Source organism: Agelaius tricolor, unplaced genomic scaffold (genome assembly GCF_023055355.1).
Source record: "Agelaius tricolor isolate 1412-34295 unplaced genomic scaffold, bAgeTri1.0.p SCAF_11, whole genome shotgun sequence".
NCBI classification, from domain to species: domain Eukaryota; kingdom Metazoa; phylum Chordata; class Aves; order Passeriformes; family Icteridae; genus Agelaius; species Agelaius tricolor.
Window position 1 is genome coordinate 4,005,313 of NW_027269271.1, and position 18,485 is coordinate 4,023,797.

An 18,485-nucleotide genomic window follows, 5' to 3' on the forward strand; every position below is an offset into this window, starting at 1 on the left:
TTTCCCACACCAGGGAACCGCCTCGGTTCCTTCCCCTCTTACGTGGCCTGACAAGCCTCATTTACTCTTTCCATTCATTTGTGCTCACAATTACAAAGCAGTTTGAGGCAACAGCCTCAGAGCTAAGCTGTTGCCAATGTTTTCCACCCAACTCCCCAAGCCCAAGCAAGCTGCAAAGAGTTTCCAACCAGATGAATGAGGCTGAAGCAAACAGGAACAGTTTCTGGATGCATCATGAGGGACCAGAGCCTGATATGCTGGTTTACTGCCAGAATTTTCCAGTTGTAAACAGATCTTTGTTCCAGAAGTTCAGACACATCTGACTAATCCTGCTGAGGACAGAGTGACCTGCCCCTGCCACGACAGGTGACGTGGCCTCAGCTGCATGCAGACACACAGGGCTGCCCTGCTGGAGCTGTGATGGCAGGACTGAGCTCACACAGAGTCTGTGCCTGTGTCTGGAGCAGAGCTCAGAGCCACAGCCTGCAGCCTCTGCTGAAACAGCAAAGGGAGCTTTGGATCCTGCTTCACGGAGCCACGGACACGTCCTCAGCCACTGAGGCTTCTCCTTCAGCAACTTGAAAGCACTGAGCTAATGGAATGGGGCTCTGACTGGAGAGCTCATTTCTTGGTTACAGTCACTTTTCTAAATTCAATTTCAGGTGAATTTGGAGGGGTGAACACACAGCTAATGTACTCACTATTGCATATCCATTGTGCTGTATGTATCAACCATACATTTGCATGCACACTACAAATGCTTATTAAGCTGAAGAGATTTTTCAATTAGAAAAAGATTTCTCTCTGTTGAGTGACTGATGCCATTAGCCTCAAGGACTTCAAAAGTCACATGGTGGCTCAACAGCCCCCACCCAAACCTCAGCCAGGCAGTGGCTGCTGCTCTGTTTTCCAGTCCCAGTCCTGGAGCAGCATTCCCAAGGGTTCAGGGGGATGGCAGCTGCCTGTGTTGGAGCCTGTCCCTACCTCAAAGCAGAAGTCTCGTCCAAGGATACTGTTGTGAAGTGGTTTGACAAAGACTGCTTCTTCTGCTGCAAAGTCCAGAGTCTCTATGGTGCTGGCTTGGTTCAGTAAAGACTCATGGGAACGGGACTCCTTCAGCTTGGGCAGCTCACGTGGTCTGGAGGACAAGGAGGAAAGGAAATGTCTTGGTTTTTTTCACAATTACCAAAAAGAGCTGGCAAGATGCCAGACAAAGCTGCAGCTTGTCTCGGTGCTTATTCAGAGCAACTTCCACAATTAGTCTGCAAACCTTATGAAAATAACATTAGGCCAGCAACCCCAGACTCCCAAGGCAATATCCAGCCTAGGAAGTCCATTCCCACTGACCTAGAAATTATAGCTGCCAAGCTGTCAGTGAAAGAACAGCAGCAAAAATTTCAGAACTTAACTGCTGAAATTTTTTAAAGGCCCATACAGGTAGCTTTGGATGTAATACTGGAAATACTTGTTACTAGCTAGATTAGTAGACAGATGTTGTGTATTAGCAGCAAAGAGCACATGGATCCCTAAATCTGTAACCAATGCAGAATGAGGATTATTCATTAGAGCAGATGACCCTTCACAATATACTTGATTTTTAACATTCAAAGCCTTTACACTAAATACACAAATACACAAAACACACACAATTCCATCCCACTTCACCATTGCTCAAACTAGTCATTTTGCATTTTCCTTTTCAGCTGCTTCTTCCAACCTGAATTTCCAATTTTTTTGGATACTTTCTTTCTCTTTTAACTTCTCACTAACACATACTGCTTCTCCTTTCCAGCTCATTGTCCTGTAAATCCCTGAGCTCCGCCAGAGCTGAAATCTCCCACATTCACAGCATCTTTTTATCAAGGCAGTTTTCTCTTTGTCCCCACCAGTTCTTGAACATTTCTCAAAGACACTTCCCTCCCTCCACTATGCCACAGCTTGGCAATCAACAGTGACATTATCAAATGTGTTTTAACCCTTTCTGTAATCTCCCAATATGATTTAATGCAACATTTGTGCATGGTGGGGAGCTCTGCTGTCAAGCAGAACTGCAAAATGTGCCCAGTTTAGAGGTGATGTGGCTTCTCCTTCTGCCTCCAAACCTGCCCTAGAGGCTTCTGCAACAGTCACATAACACCTGAGGCACAGCTTCCATCTCAAGGTAAACATCACATGCAGACACGTCTTATTTTTCCTGTGGCAGGAATTCAGTCAAGTCCTTCACAGCTGACCAGCAAGGAGGAAGAGCACAGAGTCCCAGCTTAGCAGAGAAGGAGCTGTTGGCCTGGCAGGTCTAGCTTTTGTTAAGATCATGAAGTCCCTGTGCTCAGTGATCCCTGAGGCAGGTCCATAAATGTGGCTGCCCATCCAGCAAGTGTGACTGGGCACAAGGAACAGATGTGGAAGCAGAGAGGCATCAGCTCTCTGCACACCACTCAGAGAAACACAGTGCTCCTGTGCTCATCCTCACAGCGTTTCCTCTTTGATTCAGTCCCCAGTATCAAATGGAAATTGTTAAAAAATGTTATTTATAGAGGAAAGAAAAGCACAGCTACCTCTAACAGCTTCCCTAATTTTGAAAAGTAACTCGTTTCTCTACACTTCTCTCACATATACAAAAAAAAAAAAAAGTTCCTCACATTCTTTATCCTTAGCAAAATCAAACTCCTCCTACCTGTGAGCAATTCTATAGGGGAACTCAGAGGCAAAAAACCCCAAACATTTGGAAAAGACATCTGAATGAAGGCTGCTTAACAAAACCTTGGGTACCACAAAGGATCCAGGCAATGCAACAAGCAGAGCTCACCCAGCTGCTCTTTTGTATGGAATGAAGTGCTGCAGGTATTGGAGCAGATTCACACACGATCAGATTTATTAAACAGCGAGGGAGAACTTTGTTCCCATTTAATATACTGAATGACCTGAGTGCAGGCAGCAGAACCCTTTGATGGGAGGAATATTCCAAAGACAGATTTCAGATGCAAAGCAGCAGCCCTGGTAGGAGCCTTGGCTGTGCTGTGCTTTGTTCTAACAGGTTCCAGCAGCAGCTGAACCAAGGCAAACCCAAACCTCAGCCATGTATAATTGAGCACTTGCTGCAGTTAAGGTAGGGCAAGTCTAAAATAAACACACCACAATACACCACTCTAATGTCATCTCTGCAAAACCCTCTCTAATTTCTCCTCTCAAGAAAGCACTGCTGAGGTCACTTGGCTTCTGTCCCTGCCTCAAACTGAGCAATTCCTGTCCTTACAAAGTACTGGGAGCCTGCAGCCAGCACCCACTCAGTGGAGGAAAGCATGGACTGAGCACAGAGAGGGGGAAGAGGAGAGAAAGAGAAATAATTACCAAAGAAAGGATGAAAAAAAGAAAAAAAAAGATATGTAGCAATTTCCAGTTAGGCAGAGGCTGCACTTGGAGCAAGACAAGGTGAGCAGACCTACACAAAACAACTGTAGAGCCACTTAGCAGAGCATCTCCAGATCATAGCGGTGCCTCATGCCACAGCCCTTCCCTCCAAACCTCCTGCTCCCTGCTACATCTCACACAACAAATCCTGCCCAGAGAGGAAGAAAGGCACAAACAAATCCAGCAGGAGCTCTTCCTCAAGCCTCAGGTTACAGATTTCAGAGGAACACCGTGCCAGGCAGATAGGCTGGGGCCAGGAGAGCAGCCACAGCTACGGTGAGGAAAGCTCCCTCCTTGGTGAGCAAAGCTCCCTCCTTGGTGAGCAAAGCTCCCTCCTTGGTGAGCAAAGCTCCCTCCTTGGTGAGCAAAGCTCCCACCCCACAGGGCCAGGAGAGGCTCCTGCCTGCTCCTGGGTTGCCAAGGCACAGCATCCCCTAAGGAGATTAGGGAGGCAGCTCTGCAGGCATGGCTAAGGTGACCTTCCCAGACAGAGAAGTTCCCCCTTGTCCTTTCCGAGAGCTTTGATGAGATCCAGACATTAAAGGCAATGTGAGAGAGCAAGGAATCTTCCAGGAAAACCTCCAAACAGCCTCTGGGAACAGGGCAGGGGCAAAGGCAGGTACACACAGCAGATGTACTCCAAGCCTGCACATCCCATCTTGCAAGTCACACCTTTTAGGAGCATCTCTGCTGCTCCACTGCTCTTCTGACTAGTGGGCTGTGAGCATTTGGGTTTGCTGCAGAGCAGCTGGAGCACTGGTAGTTTTGTTGACTCAAGGTCCTGTGGCAGACAAATGTCAGTCTGTTCCAGCAGTCCTTTGAAGTTACCATATTTAAAACAGCTCAATAAACTGATGAAGTGGCTTAGAACTGGCACTTTATCTTCCACAAACATCAGAACGTCCTAAAGCTGTTGGTTAGATGCAACCACATGCATTTACAAACACAAGTACATGCATTTGTGAGCACCACAGCATAGATTTCATCTATTGATAGATCTGCAAAGCAAATCTTTGACTTGTGCCTGTATCAGCAGCATCCCAATCAATACAGGCAATAATTATACAGAAATAATACTTCTCTGCTGCTTTAAAGCCTCATCTGATATGCTGAATCTGTAAAAAGGAAAGAAAATTGCTTGCTGGCTTCCTTTTGCCATAGATGCCACTAATTCATGTCCCAGTGTCCAGCAAAGGGGCTGGATTAACAGGGTCCTTCCTGTATTAGGTAGGAAGCTACTGGGAAAATGAGCATTGCTCAGACTCTGTCAGCAGAGAGGTAATCCCAGGGAAGCAGATTACTGTAAACAGGAAGATCACACATGCAAAAAGTGGGGGAAGGGTTGTTTGTACAAATCTGTTTCTGTTAAACAGCTCCATTACCAACACAAATCCTGTTTTAAATTACAACTAACCTCCCATGATCAACTTTTCATCCTGTTGCTTTTTCTGTCTATGTCTGTAAACAACAGTGATTGCAAAGGAACTACATGGGAGTTCAAACAGTTATCAAGACACCAAATAATTCTTATATATTCTCCATAATTTCTTTCCCACAGGAAAAACAGAGGAGGAGCATGTCAGGGAGCATTTTAAACTTCTCACCTCTTTTCACATGTTTTGGAGTACTGGTCTTCAGAGCTGCATCACTTCCTTGTAAATCAGAGCCCAGACAATGCCCTAAACCACTGACCTGGCAGCAGCATGCAACTGCCACTGGAAAAGAGCTCTCCAACCACTCCATCTTGCCGGCCTAGCCCCAAGCTGACCCTTTCTCCTTGCACACCATAATTCAGTAATTTTCCATGACAGGAAAATCTCGGTTGTAAGCCGGGAACTGGAAACCTCTGGCTTTCAGTGGCTGCCCATGGCACACAGCAGCCTATTAGCAAAGTTCTATTATATTCTACTGTCTATAAGGCACATAGAATAAAGGGTTAAAATCCTAATTGCTCTGGTTATGAAGCTCTCCTGCTGATTTTGACCTATTTAAAAGCCAACCTACAAGGCACAAAAGACTTCCAATTACCGAGCTTACCAGGGAGAGCTCTATATTACTTGTAAAACAAGCCTGTGGACATCAATAATCCAGAAGATTTGAAAAAAAAAAAGTTTAAAAATGAACTTTCCTTTACCAAATTGGTGTGAAAGGAAAGAACTCAGCCCGAGCACCCAGCTGCAGCCAAGTCTCCAAATTGCCTTACACCAAGCTGCTCGTCTGCGTGCTTCAAATCATTCCAGCAATCCCCATGTGCTGGGAGGCACTCCCCGAGAGCAGAAAGTCGAATTCAATACTCAGCCACTCTGCAAAGTCACAGGGGAGAGCCTGGACTGTAATGTAGAGAATTTTCTGCTGTTCTCCCAGCTCCCAGCCCCGTGGAACGGGACCCTACCGTCTCCAGCATCACCTGCAATTCACCCGGCTCTGCCCGTGCTGCAGCACCAGGATTTTCCCTGTCCAAATGCTCATTTTGTAGGCACCACACCCCTCTTCATTTTCCAACTGCCAATTATCTGAACATCCTATTACTTGGTCAACAATTCTACAAGTCTAACCAGTTTTATTATTAATTTTTTTTTTTAATCAGAAACTTAAGGTAACTTATTTATCTGCAAGGTTACTCTCAGGTGTGATTAAACACTGGGTTTTTCTGAGTATATTGTTCTAGTCTTCCACTGAGATTCTGGTCTTTTCTGGCAAAGTCCTACCCAAAGCCTCATTGTTTGAATCCTGGATTTGCAAAGCCCTTCCCTGCCTGCCTGCTCTCCCTGCAGATCACAGCTTGTCTAGCAGACACCTCTCAGGGCTCAGCCAAGCAGACTGCTGAATTTCACAGCAGGAGAGTTCTCCTCTCTCCTCTGGTCTCTGCTATTAACGTTTCCAATTGGTTTGTCTTGATGGACTAGAAATGCTTAATTGATGCAGTTTCATTTCCCTACTAATCTCAAGGTGAATGCTTCATGGAGGAGCCTTTGCAGAGAAGCATCAGCCATTAGGAAATATCTATTTATAAAGGGGTCAAGTGAGCTTGCAGGTGGGAGAGAGCAGCCCAGCACTAAGGGGAAGGTCTGTGACAAATGCTGGGGTCCTGTTCAGGTCTCAGTGAAAAACCAAACAACTGCTGAAAGAAATACGTTCACCAAAGCAGGAGTGAGGCATCCCTCCAGAAACAAACCACTCCTCCCTCCCCTTTCCCCACACTCCAGAGTGCTGATAGCTACAGATATGCTGAATGAATGCAAGCTGGGAGTGAGTCAAGCCTTAATAAGGCATTGTGTAACACAAATTTCCATCCTGACAGCTAAATCAGGGTGAAAATCCCCCACCCTTTTTTTCAAAAACCGGCGTTAAATTAGAGCGAACCTGAAAAACACGGCGGGATTTGCTTCTATGATTTACACGAGCCCTGCTATTTTCTCACTGCAAAGAGGCAAGGAGGGAGGAACTGGAACTCACCCAAAGTAGAAGAAGCTGTGGCTGGAGGAGTGGTACCTTTTGACCATGAAGCCCAGAGCCATGGCTACCTGCTTCCCTGTGCCCTGCCGGAGCCCATTCCCAGCCCCGCTGCCACTGGCTCATAATGCCATAAAATGACTTTTAGCAAAGCAGGAGGATTCCCACGTGGCAGTAAATCCCAACAGGGCAAAGCCCTCCCAGCTGTCTGCAGAGCTTTGCTGCAGTCACTGACACCATATGCAGCCAGTCACAATCATCTTTTCTCCCTCTCTGTAAACAAAACTGCTGGTCCTCTTGCAGATACCCTCAAATTCCTGGCCACAAACTGGAAATATTCATTTGGTCTCTCCTTTCAAACAACATTTTCCTTAAGTCTTTTTTCATGCTTTTTAAACATGTTTTATATATTATGGACACTGAGAAAACATTACAGATGAATGTGTGAGTTGAAAAGCCCAAAGGAAGCAGGAGGAAACAGGCTGGAAAAGCTGTGAAAGATGCCACAGTGACACGGTGCCAGGTTCCCTCATGGTGAGAGTTGTTGGCACCTGGTGGGATGCTGCACTGGCCACACATTAAAGAGCCTCACTCCCACCTGCCCTGGCTCACAAAGGAGCACAGTCTAAGTCCTGCCACAGCAGTGGCTTGTAAAGACAACATATTCAAGTACAAAAAACCACCAGCAAACTACCTGAGTATGAGAAACAGGAGGGATGTGAATTACAGACTGAGAGGTTATGGATTTATTCTACAGGACACCTGGATGCTGATCAGTGTTTCTAGAGGGGCACCAGAACTCTCTCCTCTCCCTACCCACTAACCCAGACACACTGAAATAAAGTTAAAAACCAGAAAAGGTACATTGGCCAATTGCTTTCTGCTGAAACAGAAAATCTGATTACAAAAAAATCTGCAACTCATCTCCATCCCTGCTCCCTACAGCATTCCTAACTCCCTTCTGTTTTAAATCAACTCTGAACAGAAAGCATCCATCCTCTGTCATCATGCAGCATGGCATGCAGTGTTACAGTATCCCAAATCTTGATGTGCACCAGGATAACCAATCTTCCTTAGTCCAGAATTTTAGAGGTATTTATCTGTAAAATCTCCACTTTCTTGACAGGCCCCAAACACCCCAAAAGCATGAAAAGGCAGTGTGACAGCAGCCTCTATTTCCTTCTAATCCATGCAGGGTTTTAATTTATAAAGCTGTATAATACTTTCTTTGAAGGCAGGGCTCTTGTGTTTGTCAGAGCAAGAAAAGGGAGATGCTATCAGTCCTCCTGAAAACCTGTGCAACACCATGACATCACCTAGAATCACCTGCTTGAAATGGGAAAGGGCTGACTCACCAGGGCAGGACAGGAAAGTTCTCACTGCCACAGATTGAGAGGCTCAAACAGAATGGGGGAGAACAGAAGGTGAGAGAGTGGCAATTCCTCCTCATGAATTTAGAGTCAGCTCTATGTTCAGTAATTGCCACCATGTGAAGAAGTACCTGGATTTTATGCTTTTGTGCTTTCATGAATTTAATGCAAGTTTTTGAATTTTCATCAAAGAAAATTCACATTTCATTTCAGTCTAGTTGAAAATTTGTGCCCACACTGGCAGGGAGTAGAAGGGGATCTGCTTTTTAAGAGAAGGCAGCTTTGCTGAATGTTACATCATGTCTTAAACCAAATATATAGGAATTAATTATAGCTATATTTATTAGCTTTCCCAGAACAACAGTGCTTCCCTGACACTACAAAAGCAATCCAGCATGAGTACCAAGCTCAGGAAAGACAACCAGATTATTTATGGCAAAGAAATCTTCACATTACAAAAATTTAAGCAAAGCTGCTTTCAAACAATGGCAAAAATAACAGGTACTTGATTGCCTGGTGGCATGATTGAAGATGCTTATGCTCACTGAGTTGCTATTATAGCCACATTGCAACACTCCGAAAGTAGAGATTTATAGGAAAACTTGCATCAAAGCAGCCTGGGTGGACTACAGGAGCAAGGCTATCTAGATGGTTAGTCACATCTGGTAAGCTGCAGGCTTTTCTGTAACTCCTGATGTTAACAGACCTCCAACATCCACAGCCTTGCTAGCTCTGTGATTTTATGGTCTGCCTTTCAGATGGAGAAGGCAGCACCATTGATTGAAGCAGCACAGCATGACAGATACAACTAATGAATGCAGCTCAGCTAAAGGAGAAGGGAAAACGCACTGAACAATGTCAAATCACAGGAGCCTGCCGTGGCCTCGAGTACAGGCCAGCTGATTTTTCACTCTATCTACTTCTCCTGCTGGGCTACTGTGGAATGTAACACAGAATATGTTTAATAAAAACAATCAAGGGACTTTGCAAACAGTTAGGAAACACTGTGTGTAAGAGCCTTTGCTTGCCTTGTATACAATCCATTCCCAGCCTGGTTCTCCAGCCAAAAGCAAAGATAAACCAAATGGAGCACTAAGATGGTCAGAAACTACTGAGTTTTCCAGTTTTCTGAAAAAACAGATCATCTGTTCCTTGTGGTAACACTGCAATAACCAAAACACCAACACTGCAAGGGTCCTCAGAGTGCCTGAATTGCACTGCACATCTCTGGGCTGTGCCAGCACTGGTGGAACCACCCTGCTCACACCAACACAACTCCTCCTCTCACTGGCCTGCAGGCAAGCCCTGCATGCAGCAAGGCAAATTTCTCTCCAGCTGATCAATCCCATGGTTTTGTATCATAAAATTAGAAGTCTGCAGCTTATTTGAAACAGATGCAGGACAAGGTACTGGAGTCCATCTGCTTGACCTGAGCTTTTGGACAGATGTGAAGAGCAGCAGTTTCCCATCCTGTATCAGCAGCACACTGCACACTAAGCTTAAAGGTACAGAGGCAGCCCCACAAACCCCCCTCGTGCCAGCTGGACAATAAATCCCCTTCCTGCCCCCTCCCCTGAGTGCACCCACGTGCTGGTGTCAGCTCTGCACCTCACCTGTCCTCAGAATTGTTGGGAGAGGGCAGACGGAAGCTGATGTTCCTGTCCAGCTTGGATTGGCTCTTTGTCCTCTTGATGGATCCTTTCAGGCGCTTGCTGAAGAAGCCCTGCAATGAGAAGGTGCAGGAGTGAAACAGGGAAATTGATGCCAGTCATGAATCACTCAGGGCTCTGCCACTGAGCCCAAACACAGAGGTTTGGTGGCACTCACAGGACGGGCTGGACTGGGATTGCTCTGAGGAGGGAGAAAGGCAGGGCTGGCTTGGCAGTGACAGTTCCAGGAGGGGAGAGCCTCAATTGCAATAATTAGCACTACTCACATTACTGGGGCCCTTCAGTGGATTCCAGCTATTATACAAGAGACCCAAACCCCCCAATTATCATTTATAAAGGAGCAATCTTCAATATCAGTATTTGTTCCTACTTCCCCTCTCTATGCCATGTTTTTAATTCTTGGTGAGCTTCAAAGTACAGAGGTTCTTATATTATGAGCCCACAGTTGCAGCCAGGTTTGCCTTTTTAATTGGCACATTTAATAGCACATTAAATCTTTAAGTAATTCATAATTTCAATAATCTGGCTAGCCAGAACAGAAAATTTCAAAGCATTTCCCACACCAGTGGCTTCAGATATCAGTTATAATATTGGTAAGAAGCAAAGTTCAATTCAAAAATCTGCTTAGGATCTAAAAATAAAATAAATCTTCAAAGAATCTGTCTTCAAACTACAATTTTTCACCCAACAATCACAGCCCAAAGCCATGTTAGTTGGAGGGAGCCTCTGGGATCATCTCCTGCTCAATGGGAGTGTGCTGCCTACACTAGGTCAGTCTAATTCTGAGTTGGTCTAGCCAAGTACTGAAAACCTCTGGAGACAGAGGGAACAAAGGAAGAGGAATCTGCTTTCTGCATCTGAAGGCACTGCTACATTTAAGACTGCCCTTCAGTTTTAGTTTCTGAGACAGAGGCCCCTCAGGGGTGAAAGCTGCTACATTTTCCTGATAAAAGTGGAAAAGAAAAGGCCTGATATCTAAATATGAAAAAAAAAAAATTAAACAAAACCAACAACAACAACAAAACCAAAAAACAAACAAAAAAAACCCCCACAAAAAACCAAAAAAAAAAAAAAACAAACCAAAAAAACCAAACCTCCAAAACCATCCCCAAACAACAAAACCCACAAAAACCAAACCCCACAAAGGTATACAATGTGTTGGGGGGAAAGGTCCTGTCAAAAGAGAAGAAGTGTTTTCAGCTGTGTGTGCCACTCACACTCTGCCCATGATGCTGCACTTCTCTTGGTCCTGGTATTGAAAAAGTGCCTTTGAAAAAAGCCTGTAATCAATAGATGCTCCTGGGCTTCTCTTGGGGCAGTTGCTGGAATTCAAGTAGAGGATGTACAGCCCTTTCAAAGGCACTTTTGTATATTCTGACCTCTCAGCATAAAAGGTAACAAACCCAGCCACAGGGACTCAGATCTGGTGGACTCTGGCTTCAGCCCAGTACCTCCCAGTCTACTCCAGCTACAAACATCAAATAACAAGGCTTTTTCCCCTTAAGGGCAAGTAAGACAAAGCTGACCCAATTCAGCAGGGGTCCAGAAGTATTTGTACTGAATAATTCCAAATCCCACCCAGAGAAGGATGGTGAATATTCATTTTTGTGTGCATGTACAGTTTTAAATTGGTACTGTTTTAACATGGAACATGCTCTTGGTTTAATTGAACATAATCTATACCCCAATGAAACAAATGTTCTATCTGGGGTTGAATAAGGCTAGCCAGAGTTGACTATACAAAAAACCAAAATAAAACAAAGTCAAAACCCAAACAGGGTAAGAACATATTTAAAGACAAAAATTTATTCAAACAAAGGGTGTGCTTATTGGTCATCCTCAAAAGAGTTGAAAACATTTCCAATATTTGTTCTGTGCTGGCAGTTCATGCAGGGCCAGTGCTTACAGATGGACAACCTGGGAGCAGCATGAAAAATTCACACGTGCCAGAACTGAGCAGAGTTTTTTGACTCCCATTTGCCAAAGGAAATAATGCAGATAGAAAAAAAAATATACTGATGAAAAATAAACTTCTATCTGCAACAACACCACCTAACTGAAAGTTTTATTTCCTTTTACTCCTATAGACAAGAAATCCCTGCCAATGTTTATAAAGCAGCTCGAACCATTAAAAGAACAAAAACACCTCTACTGCTTTTCTTATTGTGCAGGTATTTCTCCTAAATACTTATTTCAACACAAAACTCTTGTGGTTCCAGGAGTTTCTCGTTCTTATACCTAAATGTAATGGAGTGTCTGAGCTTTAAGAATAATCATGGAGCCTCTTTAAAAACAGTGAGAATTTTATTGCTTAAACGAACACCCTCAGACAAAAAGATGTAAATTATTACCCAAACTGCCTAAATTGATGAGACTATGTTCTTAATCAAAAAAAGTACAAAATATTTGGTAGGACTAACTAGGTAGGATGAAATTTGAAAAGAGATAGATTTGAGGTTCATACTTAACTGCTCTCAGAATCACAGGTTTAGGGGAACAGGGATAGAAAAGAGACATGGGGAGAGAGCAATGGTGCACAACCACACACACACAATCAGGAATAGATCAGGGCTGGTTTGTCACCTCATCCAAAAGCATCAAACACTGGCCTAAGAAAACCCAATGATAACAACCTCTAAAAATAATTCAATCCCACTGAGAATTCTATTCATCTCATTTGGAAGTGAAGCCACTCGACTCTGCCCCTCTTCCAAGAAACAATCTCCACAGGAGAAGGGATAATTCAGCAGGCTGTTGGAACCTTCCCCTCATAGCTGCACAGGGAAAGCACAGAAACTCTCACCCCCAAGTATTTCCAACCCCAGAGTGGTGGCTGTTGAGGGCAGTTTAGGCTTTAGGAAAATATGACTTTGTCCAAACATGCCAAGTGGCTGTTTGTCCTTAGCCTGAGCAGGGCAGCACAGAACTGTCTGACAAATTCAAAGACAGCCCAAGTAGGAGCTACTCAGCTCCTGGACTGCTGCTCCCTATGGACATGGTGATTCTCCACTCCAGGGAGAGCAGCCCATGCATAATAAATAATGCTTGTCCTGGCTGTTTTAAAGGGAAAGGTGAATTCAGCCATGAACAAATGAAACTGTGTATAACCATAACACAGATCAGCCATCTATAAAAGGCAATGGTATCAGTGGAAGTTTCAAAGCACTAAAAGTAGGGTAAAGTGGGCAACAAAAAAGGTCCATCTTACACACAGTGCTGTTACCTCCATTAGTTCTTTCTGGGGACAAACACACTGCATCTGAGCCTTGCAATGCTTCTTGAACATCTGTAATTGTTGATGAGGAGCACCAATGCATTATTAATAACACCAGGTGGGTAACTTCATTTACAGAGCTATGAGACTCATCTTCTCGGAGGGGAAGGGCTGGATGGGTACAAAGATAACCCTCAAGTGGCTGAGGATGACAGCAGAACTGCCTCCCCATGAACGTGCCTGGTGAGGACATGAAGTATTTTATTCCTTAAGCTGTTCACAAGCAGCTATCAAGGAAAAAAACAATGTCATAGCCAAGTGAAAACAGTGTCCTGTGCCAGCAATGTTGTACAGCTATGGGAAGGCAAAGAAGCTGGGGAAGATGGCCAGGTGGTAAAATGGAAAGATCAAACTAGAAGGATATTCCAGGAATGAGCAGCAAAATGCTGAAGTTTGCTATTCCTTGCAGAACAACAGCAGAAGGCCAATTTAACCAGCAAGGGAAGTGAAGTCTGCTTATGAGCCCAGTAACACTCAGCATTAAAATATCAGCAGTGACTCCCTTTGAAAAGCCTCTGGACCACTCACACAGTAGCAAAGCAGATGAAAACAAGCCTGGATACACTTTGGAGGTGATATCCAGAACAAGACAGGGACTTAAAACAGCCACGTTCCACCACCCAAAAACCTGGCTCTATGTCACTGAAGAGGAGATTTGTGCACAGGCACAAAACAATAAAAAGCATGTTTGAATGTCCAAACAGAGGATAAAGGCCAATAAAAGCAGAGTGGTGTTATGTAAAGCTGCTGTAGCTTTCACACTAATGCATCACTCTTCTGATTTTCTCATCTCAGCAAGAAAGCTAGAACAAAACAGAACTCCAGAAGTATAAACTGATTAAAGGCAGACAAGAGGGGGATTTACAAATGATATATTTTAGAGACCAACTATTTATTTTAGGAACAAAGGCAAGACAGGATTATAGATGTATAAAACAAATAGAATGGAAATTATCTAAGCTCCTCATGCACCCTGTTACATAAGAAAACCAAAGGGCAATTTAACATGAGAGGCAGCACGTTTCAGATTGTCAGGAGACTTTTCCTAATGCTATCTATAAATGAGCCCATCCAATTCACCAGCACAAGATATTATACACACATTTTTTTTTTTCAGCAAGATTAAAAAAGGATTATGTGTTTATATAAGGAAGAATAACATATGTAGCTGCATTAGTCAGGTTTAAAAATAACAAGAGTGAGCAATAATCATGCTTCAGGACACAAGCTGATCAACAGCAAGGATCAGGAAAGATATTTTTCCCCTGATGGGACAGCACTGCAGATTTGGCCAGATAACAATTTCAACTTTCCAATGAAAGATGGTCTGCAGCCACAGGAGGGATGCAGAATAGGAGGAACAAGTTTAGGAACAGTAATAAGAAACCCAGGGAAATGCAGAGGATACTGTAACAAGGGTACATTGATAATACACCTGTTAATAAAATGCATCCTAGCATTGTGTGCACTCTGCATGATGTGCAGCCAAAAGTCCTGCAGGAATCCAATTTCCAAGTCCCTGGGAATTGTACTGAAAAATGCATGAAGGAGCAAGAGCTACCTGATAGCCAAGAGGGCCACATCAGCTTTTCAGATCCCAGTTCAGCAAAGTGCTTAGCACAGACACAACTGGGAGCAGCACCTGGCTGCCCACAGCAGGGACAGCAGATGGAAGGAGCATCCTAAAAAGCCCCTATCCAGGAATTAAGAAATAAAGGTAAAAAGTCTGTCTGGAGAACAACTAAACAACAGTGATAAAAAATTAACATGATAAGAAACGGGTCACCTGAGCCTGTCAGGAAGGGCAGGCAATGATTTCCTGGCCCTGGCTCTTTCCCTGGCATGCAGCCCAACACTTCAGAACACCTTTTGATAACACAGCACACATGCTAATTACAAAAAAGTTATTAAAAATGAGCTTTGGTAAAGCTCGTAACATGAACCTGAGGAATGGCTGCAGGAATATCTAAAAAGAATAATTACAACAAGTGATAAGGTATCAAGGCAGAAGGAAGGGTCCAATGGGATGTGGTGGGATAGTGGCCTGACTGCTTCTGCTTAACATCCTTGTTAATCATCTGGAAGCAAAGTTAAACAGCACATTAATTACACTGAGCTATATTAAATTAGGAGGTGAAGCGAGGGCCAGGGAGGACAGAGAAATAACACAAAGGGTTAGGAGGAATTAGGAACTGGTAACACACATTCCTGTGAACTTCAGTACCAGAACTTGGAGAATCAATTGAAGGGAATTAAAAACACAAGAGCAAGAAAAGTGATAAAAGGGCCAGAAGGACTCATTTGCAGAGGATGAATTAATTAAACTTTGCATAACTTGACTAAGTCATGATTTGGAGGCGAAGAACAAAATGAGTTGGTGCATATTTAAATACTACTAAGCCAAGGACAACTGGAATGTGAGCAGTGTTTAAAGCTATGTACATTCATAGCTCCCCTACAGTAAGTAAGGAATAAAAGGAATTGGATAAAGTCAGGTTTACACCAACCATGAGAATAATGCTCATGCTGTTGAGGTCCACCAGACAGTGTCAGAGTCTGGATATCCCCATCATTGATGCAACACTGGAGTTTGATGTAATGAACAAATCTGCTGTGGCAGCAAGACACTGTGAAGGTTACAGAGCCTATGAGCAGCACTACCCCAGAATAAATATATGGATGAAAGTGTGGTGAGCACCCTGGAGATAGTCAGTCACCTATTGATGCTTTCTGACACAGAATTCATGGAATAGCCAGCACATCTAAGGCATCACAGCACAGGCAAGTGATAAAAACTAAAGGAGATACAAACAACCATGTTACAAGAAGTAAAGAGTAGAAAGTGGAAGGAAAAATGTAAATTTCAATGGAGGGGACAGATTTGAGCACAGTGTTTTTCATGGGGGATGCTGTGGTGCCTCACATTGATGCAAATCAACAATTCCATCTCTGCATTGGTGCTGATGCAGAATTAAAAATGTGTATTTGTATGCCACAGGGTCACACAGGCAGCACAGCTCAGCCTTGTCCTACCCTGGCAGCACAGCAGGAGCAGAGCAGTGCTCTGGAGAAGCAACAATCTTGCTGACTGCATAAAAGATGAGGCTGGGCAGCCACGAGATCTCATCAAGCTTTGACCTTCACTGGGGCTGGCTGCATTGTCTTCTGTTCCATTTAGCAGTACTCTTAAAGAGCAAAGAGGCAGACAGCACTTCTATAGATCCAATTATACCCTCAGCCAGAAACAAACCAAGGAAGGCAATCTGCAAGTATCCTACATCAGGGTTCCTATAAAAATCATTGTATTTACTTCAAGGATTCTGCTCTGGCTTTCCTGTCTCATTCACACTTGTTCCTTTGCCTCTTTCTCATCTTTCTCTCCCCATTAGCCAGCAGACAGGGATGAATCATATTATTTGTAATAACAACTCTGAGCCAAAACTGGAGAGCTCAGCAAGAGTCTGAAGGGTGAGTTTAGAGATTCCTCTCCATCCTGCAGGAGCTCTGAGGATGTGGACAGCCCCATATTTACCCAATTCCAAGTGCAGAGCAGTGAGGGAATGTGCCAGGCTGCAGCAGTGCTGCTGGGGCTGCACAGTGCCCCAGCAGGGAAGGGGCTGCAGGGAGATGGAGGCAGTGCCAGGACATGGTGTGTGTGGGAAGGGAAAAGCTGCTCTCTCGCCCACCCATGCGTCACAGATCCCACTGGGAGCCAGCTCCCTCTGCCTCCCTGTTTGTTCAGTCAAGTAAGATCTATTATTAAAAATATGACTTCTTCTATAGGTGTATTTATAAACAGCACACATCTGTCTGTATGTGAGTAGAGGCATTTCTTCATCTCTGTTTTGCTACCTTTTGTGCCCTTCCCTTCTCTCCTGACACGCCTGGAAATTGTCAAACATCAATGTACACAGCTGAACTTAGATGGAGAATAATGCTTCAAGTGCAAACAAGAAAATTTGGGGCAATGGGGAACAAAAAGAAAGGACAAGCACCAAGAGCTCTTCTCTCTGTATGTGTTGTGCAGTGTCAGCATTTGCAGAATACCCTTTACTCCCCTTGGTGGGAGATAACCAGAAGAAATCATGGAATCAGAGAATGGTTTGGCTTGGGAAGGACCTTAAAGATCATCTCATTCCAAACCCCCTGCCATGGGCAGGGACACCTTCCACTACCCTAGATTGCTCCAAACCCCCTCCAGCCTGGCCTTAAACACTGCCAGGGATGGGGCACCCACAGCTTTTCTGGGCACCCTGTGCCAGGGCCTCACCACCCTCACAAACACGTAGGACATGCTGGTCCATGGAGTGGTTCATCCTATGAAAGAGCATAACTACTGAAATTCTGCATTTTTTAGTAAACTTAAATATACATCTTTTCCTCCAGTGGCCATGTAGGAAGTAAAAAGGCAAATTTCCCAAACTTTACACATCAGCCCTTAAAAACAAATCCCTCACTGACCACCGCCGCTGAAGAGACGACTTAAAAATGCATTGTCAAGGAAATGTTTGCTTAAAGGCAATTATGCTGTTATGAATCAAAATTCCAGATGCTAAAGCAATGCCAATTAGCAGTATTAAAAAAACAGATGCCTTGTTCTGAGTGAGTACCACTGCCTGTGCTTGAAAGGAAAAAACCTGCACAGAACATGCTGGAAGCCACTGTCCTATTGAGAAGACAGCTTTTAAATAGCTGCTCTGAGAGACAAACTTAAAAAGCTGCAAAAGCAACTTATTATGAAAGTCTCAGCATAATTTTCCATCAGGATGGAAGAAGGTTAAGCTGTCCCCTGCCTTAAGCTGCTTTCTGTTAGAAATCCAAGCAGTGAGTAGACAAGGTATGGCACAGGGTCAGGGCCAGGGGAAGAATCACTGAGACAGCACTATGCTGCAGCTGCCTGTAGCCCTCCAAAGCCTGGAAAAACAAAAAAGCAAGTTCTTTTACTATTAATCTCCTTTATATGCAGAATAAATCCCTGTCAACTAGGGACAACCTCACAGACACAAATTTGAAGCCATCTTTTGCATCCTTCACTTGCAGCTCTTCTCAGATCAGTGATCCAAGACTGAGACTTTCATGAGGTGCACAAGTCACCTTTCCTCCTTCTGAGAGCTGGGAAATTCTTATTATCAGTCAAAGGCAGGAACATGATTCCTTCCCATCTTCTCAGCCACCTATTAGGTGTGTGCCAATCTACCAAGTTAACAGTGGGTTTGGTTTCAGCAGTTTTGGCTTGAGCTCATCTGTATTGTTAAGAAAGCTGACTTCTAACTGCAGCTTGCTCTTTTAAACAGCTCACAAGGTGCCATG

At 44.1% G+C, this 18,485-nt stretch overlaps 1 protein-coding gene across 11 annotated transcripts in view; it reads right to left on the reverse strand.

Moving 5' to 3' along the window:
- RASAL2 (RAS protein activator like 2) overlaps positions 1-18,485 on the reverse strand; it is a 165,316-nt gene that overhangs the window by 27,293 nt on the left and 119,538 nt on the right. For all 11 annotated transcript variants that reach the window (XM_071435891.1, XM_071435889.1, XM_071435892.1 and 8 more), the window contains 2 exons: positions 9,845-9,954; positions 985-1,138 (listed from right to left, as the gene is read on the reverse strand). In XM_071435891.1, the coding sequence (XP_071291992.1) occupies positions 985-1,138; positions 9,845-9,954 (264 nt within the window). The remainder of the gene's footprint in view (positions 1-984; positions 1,139-9,844; positions 9,955-18,485) is intronic.